Source organism: Notothenia rossii (assembly GCF_949606895.1).
Source record: "Notothenia rossii genome assembly, chromosome: 10".
Taxonomy (NCBI): domain Eukaryota; kingdom Metazoa; phylum Chordata; class Actinopteri; order Perciformes; family Nototheniidae; genus Notothenia; species Notothenia rossii.
Genome location: NC_136908.1, coordinates 33,323,436 through 33,343,797, shown reverse-complemented (window position 1 = coordinate 33,343,797; position 20,362 = coordinate 33,323,436). Strand labels below are relative to the sequence as shown.

The 20,362-nt window shown below is 41.2% G+C and overlaps 2 protein-coding genes across 2 annotated transcripts in view; one reads left to right on the top strand and one right to left on the bottom strand.

Annotated features, from left to right (window-relative positions):
- Positions 1-20,362, bottom strand: part of LOC307022751 (glutamate receptor ionotropic, kainate 5-like) — a gene marked incomplete at its 3' end in the record, with an annotated part of 608,764 nt that overhangs the window by 199,443 nt on the left and 388,959 nt on the right. Inside the window, exons 9-10 of the mRNA XM_079655644.1 lie at positions 9,060-9,212; positions 4,390-4,494 (exon numbers count right to left, since the gene is read on the bottom strand). Of these exons, the coding sequence (XP_079511770.1) occupies positions 4,390-4,494; positions 9,060-9,212 (258 nt within the window). The remainder of the gene's footprint in view (positions 1-4,389; positions 4,495-9,059; positions 9,213-20,362) is intronic.
- Positions 1-20,362, top strand: part of LOC307023321 (uncharacterized protein) — a 104,976-nt gene that overhangs the window by 45,053 nt on the left and 39,561 nt on the right. The gene's annotated exons all lie outside the window — the stretch shown is intronic.

Below are 20,362 nucleotides of genomic sequence, written 5' to 3'. Positions count from 1 at the left end.
GCTATAATCATATGTATTTTCTCCATTCCTGTTTATGTGTCTTCTCGCAATTAGGACTGGCAACGTGTATCTCCTAATCGCTATAACCGGCCTGCACTCGTCTGTCCCACATGCTCCACTGAGATCCAACATTTAGTTTCAGGGGCCTGTGGAACTGCCAGTCAGCTGTTCCTAAGGCTGACTTCATCTCTGGCTACGCTTCCCTGCAGTCTCTGGATTTCCTTGCTCTCACTGAGACCTGGATTACTCCATCCAACACATCCACTCGGGCAGCTCTCTCCACAGCATATTCCTTCTCCCATACACCCAGACCCACTGGCAGAGGAGGTGACACTGGTCTCCTGCTCTCTCCCAACTGGAGCTTTTCCCTCTTCAAGCTATCGAACTTCACTCCTTCCACCTTTGAAATCCATGCCGTCACAGTAACCCATCCTATACAATTAAACATTGTTGTTCTCTACCGTCGCGCCTTGGGATCATCTCCTCTCACACATCCCTGAAACTGGCCCTCCCACTGTATTTCTCGGAGACTTCAACCTCCAGACAGGGAAGATATCTGAACTAACATCTCTGTTAACCACCTTTGCCTTCTCACTGTCTCAATCCCCACGAAATTCATAAAGCTGGCAATGTCCTTGATCTCATATTCTCAAGGAACTGCACTGCTTCTAACCTCTCTGTAAACCCGCTCCACACATCCGATCACTTCTTCATTTCATTCTCTCTACCCCTTTCCAAACATAACAAACTAATCTCTTCTAACTCTCCAACTGTCCGCCGTAACCTCCGTTCCCTCTCCCCCTCTCCCCCTCTTTGCCTCATCGGTGCTCTCAGGCCTCCCTTCCTCTGACTCGTTCCAACTCCTGCCTCCAAACTCTGCTGCAGAAACTCTCCTCTCTACTCTCTCATCCTCTCTGGACTCTCTCTGTCCTCTCACATCTCGGCAGGCTCGTCAGTCCCCTCCTGCTCCCTGGCTAAATGACGCACTGCATGCTAATAGAACCATCCTTCGGGCAGCAGAGCGGAAACGGTGGAAATCCAAACACCATGACGACCTCCTAACCTATCAGGCTCTCCTCTCCTCTTTCTCTGCTTCGATCTCTCAGGCAAAAAGCATTTTCTTTCAAGATAAGATCCAATCTTCCTATTCCAATCCCAAAAAACTATTTTCCATCTTTTCCACCCTCTTGGAACCCCCAAAGCCCCTTCCCCCTCCTTCCTTCTGTCAAGCGACTTTGTTAACCACTTTGAAAAAAAGGTTGCTGATATTCGCTCTTCTTTTTCTGACTCACCTTTACTCACCGCTGGGTCACCAGACCCCCCTTTCACCCACACACTAACCTCCTTCTCCTCTCTCTCTCCAAGTGAGGTTCTTACCCTCATTACCTCTGCCCGCCCTACCACCTGCCCCCTGGACCCTATCCCTTCAAACCTCCTTCAGACTATCGCTCCTGATATTCTACCGTTTCTCACCCATTTCATCAACACTTCTCTAACTTATGGTCATTTTCCAAACAGTCCCAAGGAGGCAACAGTAAACCCTCTCCTAAAAAAACCCACTCTCAACCCGTCTGATGTTAAAAACTACGGTCCTGTCTCTCTCCTCCTGTTCCTGTCTAAAACACTTGAACGTGCTGTCTTTAAACAACTCTCCTGTTATCTCCATCAGAACAACCTTCTGGTTCCGCACCAGTCTGGTTTCAAGGCAGGTTACTCCACAGAAACTGCTCTCCTTGCTGTCACTGAGGAACTGCACACTGCTAAAGCAGCATCCCTCTCCTCTGTCATCATCCTTCTGGACCTGTCTGCTGCATTAGACACAGTGAATCATCAGATCCTCCTTCGCACTCTCCAATAACTTGGAGTTTCAGGCTCTCCACTTTCCCTCCTCACCTCATACCTCAAAGACCGCGCCTACAGGGTTACTTGGAGAGGGTCCGAGTCCGACCCTTGTCAATTAACGACAGGGGTCCCTCAGGGCTCTGTTCTCGGTCCCCTCCTCTTCTCTTTGTACACAAACTCGCTCGGATCTGTCATTAGGCCGCATGGTTTTTCATACCACTGCTACGCTGATGACACCCAATTAATTCTGTCCTTTCCCTGCTCAGAGACCCAGGTCGTCGCACGCATCTCTGCTTGTCTAGCTGACATCTCTCAGTGGATGTCTGCTCATCACCTCAAGCTCAACCTTGACAAGACTGAACTGCTTTTCCTTCCGGGAAAAGATTGTCCCACTCTTGACCTAACAATCAACATCGGCACCTCTGTTGTTTCCCCGACTCAGACTGCAAGGAATCTGGGTGTGATCCTAGATAACAAACTGTCCTTCACTGCAAACATCGCTGCTACAACCCGCTGCTGCAGATACACACTTTACAACATCAGGAGGATACGTCCCCATCTGACCCAGAAAGCAACGCAGGTTCTGATCCAGGCTCTCGTCATCTCACGCCTAGACTACTGCAACTCCTTCCTGGCTGGTCTGCCTGCATGTGCCATCCGACCTCTGCAGCTCATCCAGAATGCAGCGGCTCGTCTGGTCTTCAACCTTCCTAAATGTTCCCACACCACTCCGCTCCTCCGCTCACTTCACTGGCTTCCGGTAACTGCTATAATCCACTTCAAGACACTGGTACTTGCGTACCATGCTGCGAATGGATCTGGCCCTTCCTACATCCAGGACATGGTTAAACTGTACACCCCAGCACGTGCACTTCGCTCTGCATTAGCCAAACGGCTCGCTGCACCCTCGCTGCGAGGGGGACCCAAGTTCCCATCAGCAAAAACACGTGGGTTTGCTATCCTGAATCCAAAATGGTGGAATGAACCCCCCATTGAAATCAGGACAGCAGATAACTTGCACATCTTCCGGCGCAGATTGAAAACTCATCTCTTTCGACTCCACTTCGAGCGACAGAATTACTAACAAAGCACTGCTAACAAAGCACCTATATACTAACAAAGGACTGGCTTATCTAAAGCCAGTTGAGTAGCACTTGAAATGTTTGGCTCTATGAAACCTGATGTACTTATATGATTCTGTTTTCTTCAAGGTTGTATCTTCCTGGTTGAATGTACTTATTGTAAGACGCTTTGGATAAAAGCGTCAGCTAAATGCAATGTAATGTAATATTAATGCTGCCCATTATGGGCAAAAGCAATTTTCACCCATTTATTGAAAATATATGTTTTAAATGTGAGTGTTTCCTATCCCCTAAACCTCCAGGGATGTACACAGTTTAATACTGGCAACTTCTTATTATGGGAAATATGAAAACGTCGTTTAAAACTACAATTCCCAGTAGAGACTTGCCATAGAAGTTAAACATGTTGCGAAAAACACAATAGCCAGCATGTGTAGTTCTGGGGACGGGGTGGGGAAGGTGGGGACGGGGTGGACCCGTTCAAATCCAATTTTGGACAGTCTGCCGTGCTTCCATCCCATTTCAAAGTGTTGTTTGACGCTCTGCGTAACCCTTGGCGCACACTCAAACATCCAAAGAGCTTGAGGATTATCACAGGGTTTGTCAAGCAAAGCAGAGAGAATACTTACTTCCGGGTGTAAGATTCTCTAAAGCAACTACTATGAGCTGCTCCGACCCTCGGTCCTGACGAATTCCAACTTGTGTTTATTAATCAAACAAATATATAAACACAAGGATAATTATGTGTTATAGTTGAGTAAATAACAGTGTGTGGTTTAGAAAAGGATACAAAATTAGAAGGACAAAACGATGAAACATTACATTTTTACATTACATTTAATTTAGCTGGCACTTTTATCCAAAGCGACTTACAATCACCAATTACAGAAACAATACAGACAGTATTCTGAGCCCCTACTCTCCCCATAACTGACGGCAACAAAAGTCCTACGTTATTCAATTAAAATAAAGAAGTAAAAACAATAAGTGTGGCTTGATATTGAGTAAGAAAAAGGTTGATAAACGCTGTGAGAATGGATCTGCGGGTAGCATTCGCTCGCGTTCTCAAGTCGTCTACAACATACGTTTAGGGAGCTATATAGAAGCCTATGGACATCCCGGAAAGTTAAAAACGCAAGGGGGGCCCCTTGCGTTGGAAAAAGCCGATACGGCCGGCCCCCCCTTGCGTTGGAAAAAGCCGATACAGGGGACCTTGACATGACGTCAACATTGGCCGACCTGGGAGAGAGGATGTGTTGCACACACCTCAATCCCAACTAAGAGGATTCCAAGAAAAACATGTTCATGTGCTGAGGTATGTTCTTCTGGGAGTGCTTCCTGCTTCTTAAAATGATCGGACCTGCTCCTTCAAACTAATAAAATACTGAAGTGCAAAATGTGAGGAGATTAGTTAACCTAACCTCTGACCTGTCTGTCTCCCACTCGACCCCGTTTGACCTCTGACCTCTTTATGTCCCGCAGGGTGTTTCTCCAGGATCTTCAGGGTGTAATTGGTCCTCTGGCCTTTGCTGTTGAACTCTATGTGACCCGTCAGACCATCGTACTCCACCTGAGGGGACAGAGAGGGACCACAAAGAGGTAACGGTTAGCTAAACATGAGAATGTGACAAATGCTTTCAAAACTGAAGGTTTTTTAACATGAATAATATGTGGATTAACAGTCAAATGAGTGAATCCAGCTGCAACATTTCACATAAATGATGGTGTGGTGAGGCTTTGAAAACCCTGTTTTAAAATACAGTAGTTTTTCACTAAACATAGATATTGACAACACAAAGACTATATATCCATCCCAAAATGTAGTTGGGGTATACTTGGCACGTAGCTGTTGTATAAGTATGATGTGAAACAAACTGAAGTGCAAATGATCAGGTTACTCTAGTCTGCACTGAATAACATAACAAAAAACGAAACTAGGTAATGGCCCTTCATTTAAAAGGGATGCATTTTCTGAGAAATCCGTTTGGTGAAATAGAATTGCTGCAATTAGTATATTTGCTTTGAGGGCTGAGTAAGACTATTGATGCTGAAGGTAACTTCACCCTTATCCAACAGTAACCATGTTGACCTTATAGTACCTGATAGAACAGAGAACCAACGTGTCAAAATCAAAAAAAGGAACCTATAGCCTATTAGCTGTGTTGGATAAACAACTCCTTGGTGAAGGACATCTTGAATAAACTGTGTTACCTTGTCCTGTTAGAGGACTGCTTTCGAGACCATTTGCAAGTAACCATTACTAGACTGGCTAGAGTATTTTTGCAGTAATATAGCAGCCAAGCATTCATTGAGTAATACATTTCATCACCAAGCTTGAACCACTCTCAACTATTCTCCAGGATGTTAGAATGCTGCGACTGGTTGCTGTGAAGTATCAGAGAGCCTGAGCCACTGTAGGAACATGTGTGTAGCTAAATCAGAAGTCCAACCAGAACAAGCTACATTTTAAGGTGACACAAATAGAACGGGACAATTATTGATTCAGAAAGGCAATGTTGGCAAAGAGAAAAATATCAAAAGAGGATAGATAAGATTTGTATTAAGGAAAAGAAAGAAAAAAAGAGCAGACAGACATTTCATCAGATCAGTGATGCTGTCTGTCTGTCTGTCTGTCTGTCTGTCTGTCTGTCTGTCTGTCTGTGTGTGTGTGTGTGTGTTTGTAGATAGAGGGTTGTCCGGTGCCTTGCTCAAGGGCACCACGGCAGGGCCCAGGATGTGAACTGGGACCTCTCCAAGTAGCAGTCCACACTCCATATTTTAGGTCTGTTCCCAGCTCCCAGTCCAGGCCCCTATACTGACTGAGCCACTGCCGTGTGTGTTTGCAGGAATGTACAAATGTGTGTGAGGTGTGTGAGACCCTTATGCATTCAAACATAAGGCTTGTGCCTGAATCCATTGAGTGCACGTACAGTATGAGAGCAACAAAAACAATATGAGGGGGGGGGGCCTCAGTGGATGGAAGGAGCCAGATGTGGCAGCCAGACGGAAACAGGGGGAGGGGAGAGAGAGAATACATTAAATGAATATGGAAATGAAAGAGAACGAGGGATGGAGAGAGGAAAGAATAGAGAATATAACTGATTGGTTTCATCTGATTAATAAGGAGAGGGAATAATGGGGTATTCACTACAAACAGTGAACATTTAAGGGCTGTTTCTGAAAAACATTAAAGGAAGCATTAATATTAGTGGGATCAATGACTAGATAGAGATAAAACAGTACATGTGTAGGTTTGAAATATAGAAATGCATAAAAACCGGTGAGAAAACTCATTACTATTCATTATAAGATGATTTCTGCTGCTTTCATACTGCCGCTCTGCTCCTGCAGTGTTTCCTGCCCTCTATCTCACACTGCTGGGACTCTTCAGGAAACTACAGCGTGCTCCAGCTAAATGTGTTTCCTCTGTTATCACCATACCTGAAGTTCTAGTGCAGTTCCTGTCCTTACAGGAATTAGAGATGCTTCTTCCTGATGGCACTGGTCTCCAGTCAAAGTGATGCAAACACAGGTATGGTGAAAAAAGAGAGAACTATTCGAAGCAGAAATAAAACAGTGTAATATACCGTCTGACAAAGGCCTGTGCTATAATGCTTCAATTAACTGGCTATTCTTTATAATATACTCAGATCAGTAGGAGACAGAGATGTTAAGTTATAAATCAAGGGTTTTTATTATTATTTACAGCAGGGGTGGGGAACCTTTTTCTTTTCAATTTTTCCAACATCCTCCGAGGGCCGTACAAATTATTGAACTCAACCTCTGCTTAAAAAAATGAAATCACAGCCCATTCATTTGGCCTTTCTTTCATGCTGTGCAAAGAAAAAGCGACCTCTTAATCCAGATATCTCAAAATGACTCGCGCATGCATGCACGAGCACAGTTGTGGCATGACCACCAAAACAGACAGATATGGACACAAGATGTGCACTTTGAGAGCAACATGAGGAGATCTATGGATACATCTCAACACCCATTTGAAACAGAACTGTAAGCAGATTTTCTTTTTGGATATTTTACAAATCACTCCCCTTTTAAACTGTATTCTTGTTTATTAATAACAACTTTGTTTTACTGTCATATAGTATTTTATAACTGTTTTTCATTTAGTCTCTAATGTCTCATTAATAACTATAATGATCATATCAAGGTGTGCCTTAACCTCACTGAGCTGAGGTTATTTGAGCCTCTCAGGAGAGAGCTCTCTTCCCCCTGGTTGTAGAAAAGCTCTTTAAATTCGTTAGCATAGCTAGCTAACCAGATGCTAATAACAACAGATCGCCACTGTGCTTTCAACTAAAGACACAGCCACGCAAACACTGTGGCATGTGTACGGCTCCTTATGGGTACTGCAATGTTTGAAGAGCTGGAGCGGCGTTCCGGTGCTCTCCTTCAGCACTCCTTTCAGACGAGACATATACCACGTGAAGACATGTTACGCTCGTGTTGTGTTCAAGGAACCTGTCCTCGGCCAGGAAAAACAGTCACTCGCTTGTTTAATTATTTTGCGATCTAGATTTCTTCTTCTTTTTTGAAGTGAGAAGTTGTCCGTCAGTCGGATGAACGGACGGACGGACGGACGGACACCCCCCCCCCCCCCCCCAAAAGAAAACTCTTCGGTTCTCCACGAATTACAAAAGTCACCCAAATCAGCGTTAAAAAAGCGGGAGGCGCCGAAAAGCGACTAATTTGCATCACCGAGTCAGTGATATGGAGCTTGTAGATGTTCTTGCTTTCTTTCCCATTGCAAGGTCATGTGATTCATGTTAAACATTCACAATTGGCATTGCATGAGCAAACTTGATCCATTAGCTTTAATAGCCCTGATACATGGTGAAAAGGACTGGACCTGGTGGTTTTAGATTCTTTAGGAGGAAAACTGAAAGAGTGAAAACCTTTTTTTGCCACAACTCCTGATAACATGACATCATTATCCCAAACTATAACAGTCTTTTATATATATATTTAAAAATGTGCTTCCAAACTGACAAACCTCTGGCTACTCTAACAAAACAACAAACTGAAAATCTATCATCACATCAAGAGAAGCTACTTCTAGAAACATTTATCATTTATCTTTATTGACCGTACTGCAGTAGATAAGAAAAATACAACTGCAAGGATTCGATGCATCCTCAGTCAGTTTTACCAACATTTCTTTCACCCATGTTTTTCCAAAGGAGCTCAGAGACCCTCCACAGCTGTAATGTCCTCACTGTATGAACACTTGCTCTCAGTTATCCCAAACCAAATACAGACCCCACACACTGCTCCAAATAACGCAATGTATCATTTACAAAAATGTTAAAATCATGTGCAAAACTTTGAATAGTCTTGGTTGGATCTGTATTGATTAAATCATTTATACAAATGGGATCTGATGCAGAGATGAATCAACATTTTGCAAATATTTGACACGCACAATTTTTTTTTTTACCATGGGATTTATATACTGCATAAACTGGATTAACACTACACACACTTTTGCATTTCAAAGTATTACTTGTTCATACAGTTGGATGTTGGAGCTTCACTGTGTACTGCTGAATGATGTATGTGCAGAGTTTGACCCTTGAAGGCTGTTTCTTCTGCCCTGAAATTGAATATATTTGTTCCATATTAATAGAATTTTCGATTTTTAGATTTCATTTCGGATTTGTGAATGGGAGAATTTGTAGATGGAAAACATACCAAACACTAATTATTCAAAGTAAAGTATTTCATTTTATATACGGTAATACTAAGGAGGCATAGGCCTATATGATGATACGATTATTGATATTAAAAAAGTGATTTGTTTGTTGTCATTAGAAAGTGAAGTTATTTATTTGTAAACTCCAAATCCTAATTGTTTCCCCAATGACCTAGGCATGTGGCCTTTCCGCCCTGAAAAAATGTGTGACACCAAAGGCCAAATGGCCTTGCCCCTAAAATGACGAAAATCCAAGCCTGTAACACACTACCAGCATCTGTTCTCACCAGGATTTGAGTGTGTGTGTGTGTGTGTGTGTGTGTGTGTGTGTGTGTGTGTGTGTGTGTGTGTGTGTGTGTGTGTGTGTGTGTGTGTGTGTGTGTGTGTGTGTGTGTGTGTGTGTGTGTGTGTGTTTGGTTCACCATGCGCAGGTAGTTCATCAGGCTGGTTCCGTGCTGCCAGATGAGTGGAGAGGTGCAGCTCAGCGGCCTCACTCCGATCTCCTGACTGCGGTTCAGCTCCTGCACGGCGCTCACCACCACGTGGACCGCGTCGAACATCAGGGCCGAGGACAACTGGAACATGCACAATAAAAACACAGTAAATTCAACTTTAAAATTGATCACTGGCATTTAGACTGGTCTACCCTTCCTAGCTTGTTGACACAGCAGCTTGAACTGGTGAAAACAGGTGGTCAGATTTCCTGTTAGCTTTACACATTTCCCAAAATAAAAGTGAAGATGTTTCATAATGCATTGCCAACCAGCGTAGGAGCTAATCATATATCATTCTTTTAAAAATCTGCTTTTGAGTAGGTGTCGTATTTCACTCCCTTTCAGTCGTAGTTATTTTTGCCAGTGCTAAAGCATTATGCTAAGCTAGGCTAAACTAGAAAGTTCTTATAGTTTAAGTTGTATTGATCTAGGAGACACACAGCAACATGATCAGCCCATTGGAGATGTATTTGCATCTGTATGATATCTGTAAATCTAGCATTCACTCTTCTTTTGCGTCTGATTTGATCTCCACCAACTTCTCCAGATGAGCGGAATGAGGCGGTAAAGGCTCCAGACCTCCAGCTGATTATTTTCTGTCATTTCATGTTATATTGTTCACAGAAATAAACGCACGGTAGAAAAATGTGTTTGTGTGTTTGTCAATGCTGCTCCAGGTGAGTGATCAGTCGGGGAGTGATAGCAGGATAAAGAAAAGTGAGGCGCTGCTATCAGGGTGTGACGTTCCGCTCTGTTAGCTCAGCTGTCCAGGGCTGATAACAAATATGGATGTTTTACTAAGTGTGATTGAAGTTCTCTCTGAGTTGATACTTTCAGGGCTGGCTGAGGATAACTAATTACAGTTTAAAAAGTGAGAGATAGAAGAGGGGAGATGGAAGGAGGAAAGATAATTGTCTCTCACCAATCTGTCTGCTCCTGCAGCTTTTGTCTCTGATTCAGATATGAACTGGCTTAGGAACACACCATAACTATGAAACGCACCAGGCCACTATTTTCAGATCATGTGCCAAGATAATATTTAGTACTCATAGGCTTGTAATGATGACATAAAAAAGAAGAGTCTAGCTCTGAGAGTTATGTTTCAACAGATCGTTTTAAAGGTCTTTCCACTGGAAAACAATGACCAACTTTTGCTTAATAGAATCGGACTGGGCTCAATTGAAAGTGTACATTGGCTGAAAATATTGGCAGTTTTAAAGGCAAAATGAGAGGTGGTCACTGACTCAGTCGATCTGAGGTGACTATGAGATTGTGGTTGTTTGTCATAATGTTCTCCTTCTTTCATTATACCTTCTAAAACGTATGTTATTCAATTTGCTTGCCCTAAACATTTAATAATTTGCATTTCAATAGGCAATTTCTCTAATAGCCTGGCATCATTGAAACACTTTCTGTAACCCAGTAGTATGTTATTTGGTATTCTTTGTTGCTTCAGCACTCATCAGCACCTGCTATAAAATGATCCAGCCCCATGCACCTCCAGTTGCAGGGCATTATTGTTCGGACCAGGGTCAAACTGTGCGTGTAGTTGCTGTTATAAACATAATAACTTCCTTCTATGTCATTAAAACAAGAAATATAGTTGGTTAAATATAAGCCTTTCCTATTGTAACGATCAACTATCAAAAATAGCTGTGTTAAATAAACGCACAAGGGGTTCTTGATATGAAATAATATTATAAAGGCATAACAGAACGGATAAACGGAAAATCTAATCTTTCCACAAAATAGTCCCCACGGAAGTGTATTTAGCTACTACTGTTAACATCCACACATTCACAAAATAAACAAAGACAGGTTTTATGCGTTATTCAATTATGTTCCCAGTTTTCCAGCCAAACAAAACACAAACAGAACTCAACAAAAAGTCAGCTCGGCAATAAACCGAAATGGCCACTATAGTTCATTGACAAAAAAAGGCTGTTGCTCCTGCGCCCGTCAGCAGCAAAAAACGGAAATGTTTGTAGGCCTATTTAGGCTATAATCCACATCCAATGTTTCGCTTTTTGTTGATCCATTTTTCCCCAATATTATTTTGCAGCTGTGCAATCTTTTTCCACTAATGTGCCTATAGACACCAGTTGATCCACGGTTCTGACAGTGCCCCGAAGGCAACCAGCTATTCTGGGATTACAGTTGTTGAGTATTTTCCTCACCAACTCCTCCTCAGTGATATCGGGCTTCCACCGTAGACAAAGGGCTCCATAATCATAGGCAAAATCCCTCAAACAATGTTCGGGTAATTGCACCATATCCCTCAACTTCTCCTCTTCTTCCATGAGGTAATCAGGAGGTAGGAAAGCTGTATGAAAAGCTTATTTGAAAATAGTCTCTAGTCTATGGTATGTTAAATATTGCAGGAAATAATGCTCGTTGGACCCACCAACTTTTACCACCACCTTATGACTCCTGTGCTGCACAAATACTTTTTATCTGATCATTAAAACCTCTTAAGCCCCACGGAATCGCATCATTTGCAGGGAACAACATCTAACATCATTAATAAACTATTAATGTTAAGAAAAAAAACTAATTTAACTGATCTTTTTCATTTTTCTTTTTAAAAAAACCACACAATGCTAACACTGACCCTCTGAATTAGCCCCGAGCGAAAAATGCTAACCTATTACTGCACCGAAAATCACTCCTAGCTCCCTTATTACTTATCCTAGCTGCACATCCAACATATCACCTCAACACTGAAAGATACAAACTTGCGACGTTATCAACAAAAACGTACATCAAAACATGTGTCGCTAGGAAGCCAAAAACGCTAACATGGCTTGCCTTGGTCTTTGTCTGGTCAAAACTGGTCTTCAGTGGTATTAAAACGATAAAAATGATGCTGTAGTTAATCCATAGGTTAATATCCAATGTGACTGTGACCCCTTTGAAATGTTCTAATAATCTATAAGCAATAAAACTGCTTTTCCGTTTCCAGATATCAGAGCAGGGATATTTCTACCCTCTGCTGCAAGCTTGCATGAGAAAGACGGGACCTTTTTTTTTTAACATGAGAGTGTGCGGGACGATTTCCCTTTGATTCTATTGGCTCTAACGGTCAGGAAGACATGTCACATGTCAAAATCGAGCAAGGGGGGCCAGGGATAAGGCAAATCCACCCAAATGGCCCCAGAAGAGGTCTTGTTTGCTAAACCTCTATAAAAGGTCAAATATAACTTGTTTTGCATCAATCTTGATACAGGGTACTTACTGTATGTTGTACTTTGGATTCCTAAAGCTTTTAGTCTACTAACCCATCATCCAAGGTTAGTTTTCACTATAAGTACAACATATATTTTGCACGGACACTATCATTTACAGTTTTTTACCATGTGCAATCTGAATTTTCTTTAAGATAAAAAACATCTATATTGATTCTGACTCTTCTACATCCAACTCACAGGTTTCTCATTACTTTGAGAAAAAAGATTATTAATTTAACCCTTTTAGAAGGGAAGATATGGTCATTTGTTCTGGGAATGTCATTTTCGAGCCTGAAACCTGAAAAACAGGCTTGGGGCCTAACAGGTTATGATTAATCATCATAATAATAAAGTACTTTACAATGAAAACAGCCATGCTAATGGTTCTTATGCACCCCTATCAAGTAGCTGAAGTGATTAAACATGAATGATAAACCCCAGAGGACGTTCTCTGCGGTGATTGAGACAAACACTATTGTCATTACCATTATCTTTATTAAAGTGTTGGGCTCAGCGTGATGATATCAGAGAGTGAGACACGCGGCTCAGAGAAGATTGATCTGTTCTAATGGGTGTTTCATTACGGAGGAGGAGAAACATACGGAGAGCAATAAACAACAGAGGAGGAGGGAAAGATAGAAAGCATTTCTACAATGGAGCGGTGCAGTGATGAGGTATGTATAGGCGGACCAGGTTGTCAGCATCCAAACGACTACTCCGACAAAAAACCAATGGGATTTTTCCATTTTATTGCAGAATATTGCAGAAAATAAGCTTTGTGGCAAACACATGTTTAGGGTACATGACACAGTTTGCTCAGCAGGATAATCTCCACATATTAACCCTGCGTTGTGATTTTTGAACTGTAAATGCAACACCAGAAGTATAAAGCTAACGTTGCTGCGCATCACCACCGCTAAGCTAAAGTCTGTCTCTTGTCTGCGTCATGGCGTTAGGCAACCCAGTCTCCCGGCATTTCGTGTTATAGTCACGACATTTAATCTATTGATTCGTGTTCACCAACACGATTTTCACCTATTTTTCGTGTCAAACAGAACGATTTTAAAAGCAATGCATTTCTATTGGTAGTATGTTTTGTGCCTGCACCACGTCTTTTTGTCTTGTGTGGTTCATAAAAACATGTTCTTTATATATACAGTCTATGGTTCTTACTCAATATCAAGCCACGATTATTGTTTTTAATTTGTATAATGTCTGACTTTTTTGCCATCCGCGAGGAAAATAAATGGGGCTCGGAGCCTCAGGATACTGAAATCTGTATTTTTTTAAATCTTTTTTTCGTTCTAATTTGTTATTCTTTTCTAAATAACACACTGTTATTTACTCAGCAATAACACACAATTATCCTTGTTTTTATTTATTTGTTTAATTTCATAATCTCAGGCTTTTTTGGCATCCGTCAGGAACTGAATTTCAAAATAAAATAACCGGAAACAGATACAAAGCCACTGAACTGATTACCCAAGATCCTCAGCTATGGTTTAAGCTCGGTGATTGATTGTTTAGCCGCAATGCACGTTGGGATATGGTGTTTATGCGATATGAAATCCGAATTTTTTTTATAAAAAAAAGAAAATAATACTTTATCCGGGTGTGTTGCTTGCTTTTCTCTTTGGAAGTGATCACATAACGACATTGTAATACACGGTTCGCGCTGCATTAAATATGACATATCTGCCGTAGTTCTCTATTTATAGAGCGCTTATTAGAATCAACATGAATTCGGCTGACATTTATATATGATCTAATTCATAGATAGGTTATATTTACGTTCCATAACGGTGCACAGCTGATAGAAAAGTCTTGTAGTTTTTAAAGATATTACTGATTTTCTTTGAATATGAGAATTTAAATACTAAGTCTGAAATAATAGTCAGGGGTTTTGGGTGATGGCAGACACATCTATGGATTCAGAATTTCAATAGCTTACCATTAAATGGCGGATATACCTTTCTGTCTGTTTTAAAAATCAGATATTAATGTGTAGAAGTAAAACATGAGAAATAGTATAGCAATATGCTGTACAATTATGTAACAAACATGAATAAAACTACACATCTTTAGATGTTATACATACATAAGTGTTCTACACTAATAATACAAAGTTATTACTGGCTGTGTGTACCTTGTGTGCACCGCCTAGTGGTTAAGAGCACGTTATTTAATGTCTTACCCCAAGTGAAGGAGTTCAAGTATCTCGGGGTCTTGTTCTCGAGTGGGGGAACAATGGAGCGTGAGATGGGTCGGAGAATCGGAGCAGCGGGAGCGGTACTGCAGTCTCTTTACCGCACCGTTGTAGACGAAAAGGGAGCTGAGCCAGAAGGGCAAAGCTTTCTGTCTACCGGGCCATTTTCGTTCCTACCCTCACCTATGGTCATGAAGGATGGTTCATGACCTGAAAGAACGAGATCGCGGGTACAAGCGGCCGAGATGGGTTTTCCTCCGCAGGGTGGCTGGTGTCTCCCTAAGGGATAAGGTGAGGAAGTTCGGTCATCCGGAAGGGACTCAGAGTTGAACCGCTCCTCCTTCGCGTCGAAAGGAGCCAGTTGAGGTGGTTCGGGCACCTAGTTAGGATGCCACCTGGGCGCCTCCCTAGGGAGGTGTTCCAGGCACGTCCAGCTGGGAAGAGACCAAGGGGTAGACCTAGAACCAGATGGAGGGATTATATCTCTTCTCTGGCCTGGGGGCGCCTTGGGATCCCCAGTCAGAGCTGGTTGATGTGGCCAGGGAAAAGAAAGTTTGGGGCTCTCTGCTGGAACTGCTACCTCCGCGACCCGACCACGGATAAGCGGGAGAAGATGGATGGATGGATGGATGTTATATTCGATGAAAAAAAAATGAAGAGTACATACTTTCATAGGGGGAATGTAGAAGGTCAATGATAGAAATATAGAATATAAAAAATCAAGAAGATACTGTAAGTGATCTCTACAATAAAACAGTTTAGTGCAGGACGTTCGAAGATATAAATAGGAGGATGTGCAAAACAGAAAAACAAAGGAACCTTTATTTAAACATTAAATAATACTTTAGATTAAGGTCTTCTTTCAAATAAGAAAAAAGCTTTGGGGGTATCTATCCACAGATAAATATTAAGCCTGACAAAGTAATTAATGTCAAATATATTGCTTTCCTGCAATGTTAACTATGTTGAAGCATTTATTTAGTGGGAATGCTGTTAACAGCATTCCAACTAACTGTTCTTCTACGAACGAAAAGTTTATTATTATTCCGCCGGTATTTTGCCGCGCTTCTCCTCCCGCATTGAACATCGCAGAAACTCTGTTCAAACATCAAAACGTTCAGCTCGGTCGGGAATTGATGGCTATTACTTTACTCATTCATAACTTTCATAATTCCAGAGATACATCCCATAATACATCATATTTTTAACATTGAAGTCAATGGAGAAAATCTTCAGACTTCAACAAATCTTTATGCAATTCAACTGCTAACTGTTCATTCATACTTTCACTCAGACACCTCATTCCAACTTTAAAATGTTACACATCTTTCTGACATTATTCGTGTAAAACAACTTTTAAATCTGATTCTTAATTTTAGAGATATTAAACATTGTTCAGACCTTGTTTTAGAGGTTTTCTTCACATTTTAACATTAACTAGAGTGTGTGATGTCACAGCTAGAGTGGAGGACAGCTTGAAATTTGCATTCATATTTTTTTTTAAACTGCCATAATTCCCAAACCCTACATTCCTGGGACATAATTTATCATGACAAACGTAGGAAAACATCTCGTAGCTTGAAAAATGACAAATAATTAAGCAAAAAATAATTAAACAAAATGCTTTTTGAGGGCATGAAGTGACAAAAACCTTCAACATTCCTCCATTAAACCCCATTGTAATTTCAGGCAGATATTTCCTCACGACAGCAGCCGTGAGGAAATATAAACATTCACATGTAAGAGGTTCATCTCTCATTCAGAACAATGAACTCTTTGAAGTCGAGGCACCTCGTTAGCTCAACTATAAACACCTGTGCAATGGAACACGATGATGTCATCACTCCAACTGACAAGCTCAGAGCAGCAGACTTCAGATAGCAGTGTGCAAACAGTCCAGCCGTGAAGACATCTACGGCATAGTTTTGAGATTTCTTCAAATGCCGTTGCCATGGCAACACAATGCTCGCCTTGAAACACTGTTTTCTCATAACTTCAGTGAAAATACTCCAAACAGCCCAGAACTTCACAGGTTTGGTAACGATGCAGCCATCAACGCATCTAAGCGTACTATGGGGTGTCATCAAATGCCGTTGCCATGGCGACGGACCACACTCGCCATGAAACACGATGTGGCTGTAAGTCCCATCGACACGGTCCAATCGTCCCCCAATCTTCACTTGTATATCACCGGTCCATGCCTCAACAGCTCTACGCCAAATCTGAGATCTCACCATATGCCATTTCCATGGAAACGCATCCCTCGCCATAAAACATGATGTCGCTATTATTCCTATGAACATTTTCAAAAAATGCTCAAACTTCACATGTGTACTAACAGTCCAGCCGTGAAGACATCTAAAGGACAGTTTTGGATTTCTTCAAATGCCGTTGCCATGGCAACGCAATGCTCGCCTTGAAACACGGTTTTCTCATAACTTCAGTGAAACTGCTCCAAACGCCCAAAACTTCACAGGTTTGGTAACGATGCAGCCATCAACGTATCTAAGCGTTTTATGGGGTGTCATCAAATGCCGTTGCCATGGCGACAGATCATTCGCAATCAAGTTAGTTCAGAAGTTTGCAGTTCAAATATTCTGCTGCTTTTCCAAGCCTTTTCACTTTCTTTCTTCACTCATCACACATTCAAGCCCCCAGTGTTCATGTATCATTTAAATCTCAAGTCTTCACTTTCTTCTTACACATTACATTTCAGCATAGCAGTGCAGCGTCAGCTTTTCAGCATAAAGCATTCCCACTAGCAATTTCTTCAGGAATTGCATTTTCTAGTTTTTAACTGATATTATACACATTAATGATACTCTTATGTATGTAGATAGTATAAGAAATGTGCAGAATATGATAGTTTAATGGTGGAGGTATACACACATATTGATAGATGTCTTGTAATGAATGCACTGTTGAGGAACCTGCGACCCTACTACATTGTAGTTGTGTATATGATATGTCAATAAACCTTAGAAAATCTTGAAATCTTGAAAGGGATGTGCAAAATAGCAATTATATACAGTCTTTAATTAACTATTAGTAGAGAATAACGATTAATGAATATGCTTTATAGAGATCTAATGTTTAGTCTTCTCAAGCACCAACTCTCAAATATCTCTCCTGATTGTTGGCACTTGACAATCACCTTACCTGAATTGTACTCAGGTGTAACTAAAGTCTGCTTTAAGGGTTGTTTATATTTCACATCATTAATCAGAATCTGCTGGTCTCGTTTAAATCCAGTTTTGGATAGTCTGGCGTGGTTTCGTTCCATTTCAAACAGCTGTTTGACGCTCGGAGTAACCTTGGCGCACTGCCACTCCAACATCCAATCCCGGAGCTTGAAGATTAACCACGGGGACTGTAGTCCCTAACGATAGCTGGGGATTATGGGTAGTGGAGTGTCTTAGGCCATCCTAAACTCCGAAATGTTTTTTCGGATTTCATATCGCATGAACACCATATCCCAACGTGCATTGCGGCTAAAACATCCAAATCATCAAGCTTAAACCATAGCTGAGGATCTTGGGTAATCAGTTCAGTGGCTGTGTATCGCAATGATGCTCGAAATGTCCCATATAGGCCTACGTCTGCTTCCGGTTATTTTTATTTTGAAATTCAGTTCCTGACGAACGCCAAAAAAGCCAGAGATTATGGAATTAAACAAATAAATGAAAACATGGATAATAGTGTGTTATTGTTGAGTAAATAACAGTGTGTTATTTAGAAAAGAATAACAAATTAGAAGGAAAAAAAGATTTCAAAAATATAGATTTCAGTATTCTGAGGCTCTGAGCCCCATTTTCTTTCCGAAATTATACGATTTAAAATAAAAAAAAGAATCGTGGCTTGATATTGAGTAAGAACATGTTTTTATGAACCCCACAGCTTCCGGTCTTCCAAGACCCAACAAAAAGACGTGGTGAAGGCACGAAACATACTACTGATAGAAATACATTGCTTTTAAAGTCGTTCTGTGTGACACGAAAAAAAGGTGAAAAACTTGTTGGTGAACACGAATCAATAGATTAAATGTCGTGACTATAACACGAAATGCCGTGACATTGGGTTGCGTTAGGTAGTCATTTGTTAGGATTAGGGATGTAACGATATACCGAATATCGCGGTATCGCGGTAAATAAACGTCCCAATACAGTCGTGAAACTGACAAAATCTACCGCGATTTTTAAAAAAATGTAAACACTTTTAAAAAAAAAAAACTTTATTTAACCAGGTGGTCGCATTGAGATCATCGATCTCTTTTTCAAGGGAGACCTGTCCAACATGGTAGCAAGTAGGTTACAACATCAACATAAAACAACAGATAACACAAAAGGACATCGTATTTACAGGGCTACATTTACACACCTAGAGACATTGACAAGTACCAACAATATATTTATATCTCGCCCTATCAATAAGCCTCACCTTCTTGGCAAAAACTGTATTGTTTTTAAAGTGGTGGAGAGACAATGCACCGTTTGACCCACTGCTGTCACCCATGGCCAAAGCATATCTCTCCGTCCCACTGAGGTGGCGTTAGACTTTTTCGCTGTGCGTCATTTTGACAGAGAGGATCGTAAAATATCCGTCATAATCCCTTATTACCCGTCGGGTCTGAACATTTCACGAGAGAGCACGCTCGTGAACTGTCAACAGGGGGGGGGGGGCGGTGTTATGCCGTGTGTGCATGCACCTCGCGGGAGCGCGCACAGCGTAAAGCAAAACCTCCCAGACATGTATTGATCTGTACGGCAAAGTACGGTTTGGAAACTATATCATTTCCTTTTGGAGGGCATGCATAACACGGCATAACACCAGAGCCTCGCTGCGGGGAAACGTTGGCGCTGTTCCGAGTTTGTTCTAATCTGTCAAAATGACAGACTGCTTTCAGATTTTTCCGTCATTGTTAAATAAAATATTCGGTTAACGCGACCACTGCTTTTCCAGCAACATCAGTACAAAGCGAGAGAGTTTTTTCCAGAGCAGGGGATATTGTAAATGCCCAAACATCCCAGCTTATAAATACCTGGAAATGTGGACATTCTCATATTCCTAAAAACCTGTCTGATGATGCTGAGTGAGTGACTAGTGAGTTTGAGTTGAGTTACTTGAAAAACTAAAGTGAAACTTGATTTATTGTATTGCAGGGTCTGATTATTAGCTTGTTTATTTGTGAGATGCAGTGGCACAAAGAAAATGCCTACTTTGTTTGGTAGTACTAGTAGGTACAAAAACATTGTTTTTCTTGTTCCAGTCTGTTACTGTCACTTTGTTTTTGACACTTTAAAATACTGCTATCCTACTAAAATACTATACAAATCAGATGTATTATGTAATAAAGAAACATTTTCCGAGTAAAAAAATATTTTATTGAAAATAAAAAATTGAATTTTCTTTTTCCCTTTATTATTCAATATCGCGATAAATACCGTACCGTGGACTTGTTATCGCGATATTATCGTACCGTCAGTTTTTGGTATCGTTACATCCCTAGTTATGATTGACTGTTTTTAAGACACATAGAAGCTGAATGCTGGAAAAGCGGTGAAAGGGCCTTCTGCTGGCATTGCAGTTGTTTTTCTATGGAGAGAGTGGGGCCGATTAGTCTCTTAAGCCCTGAGCCTGTTTTTCAGGTTTCAGGCTCGAAAATGCTATGCCCAAAACAAATGACTATAACTTACCTTCTAAAAGGGTTATATGAATAATTTATTTTATCAAAGCAAGGTTACATCTGTGAGTTGGATGTAGAAGTGTCAGAGTCAATATAGATGTTTCTGTGTCAGAGT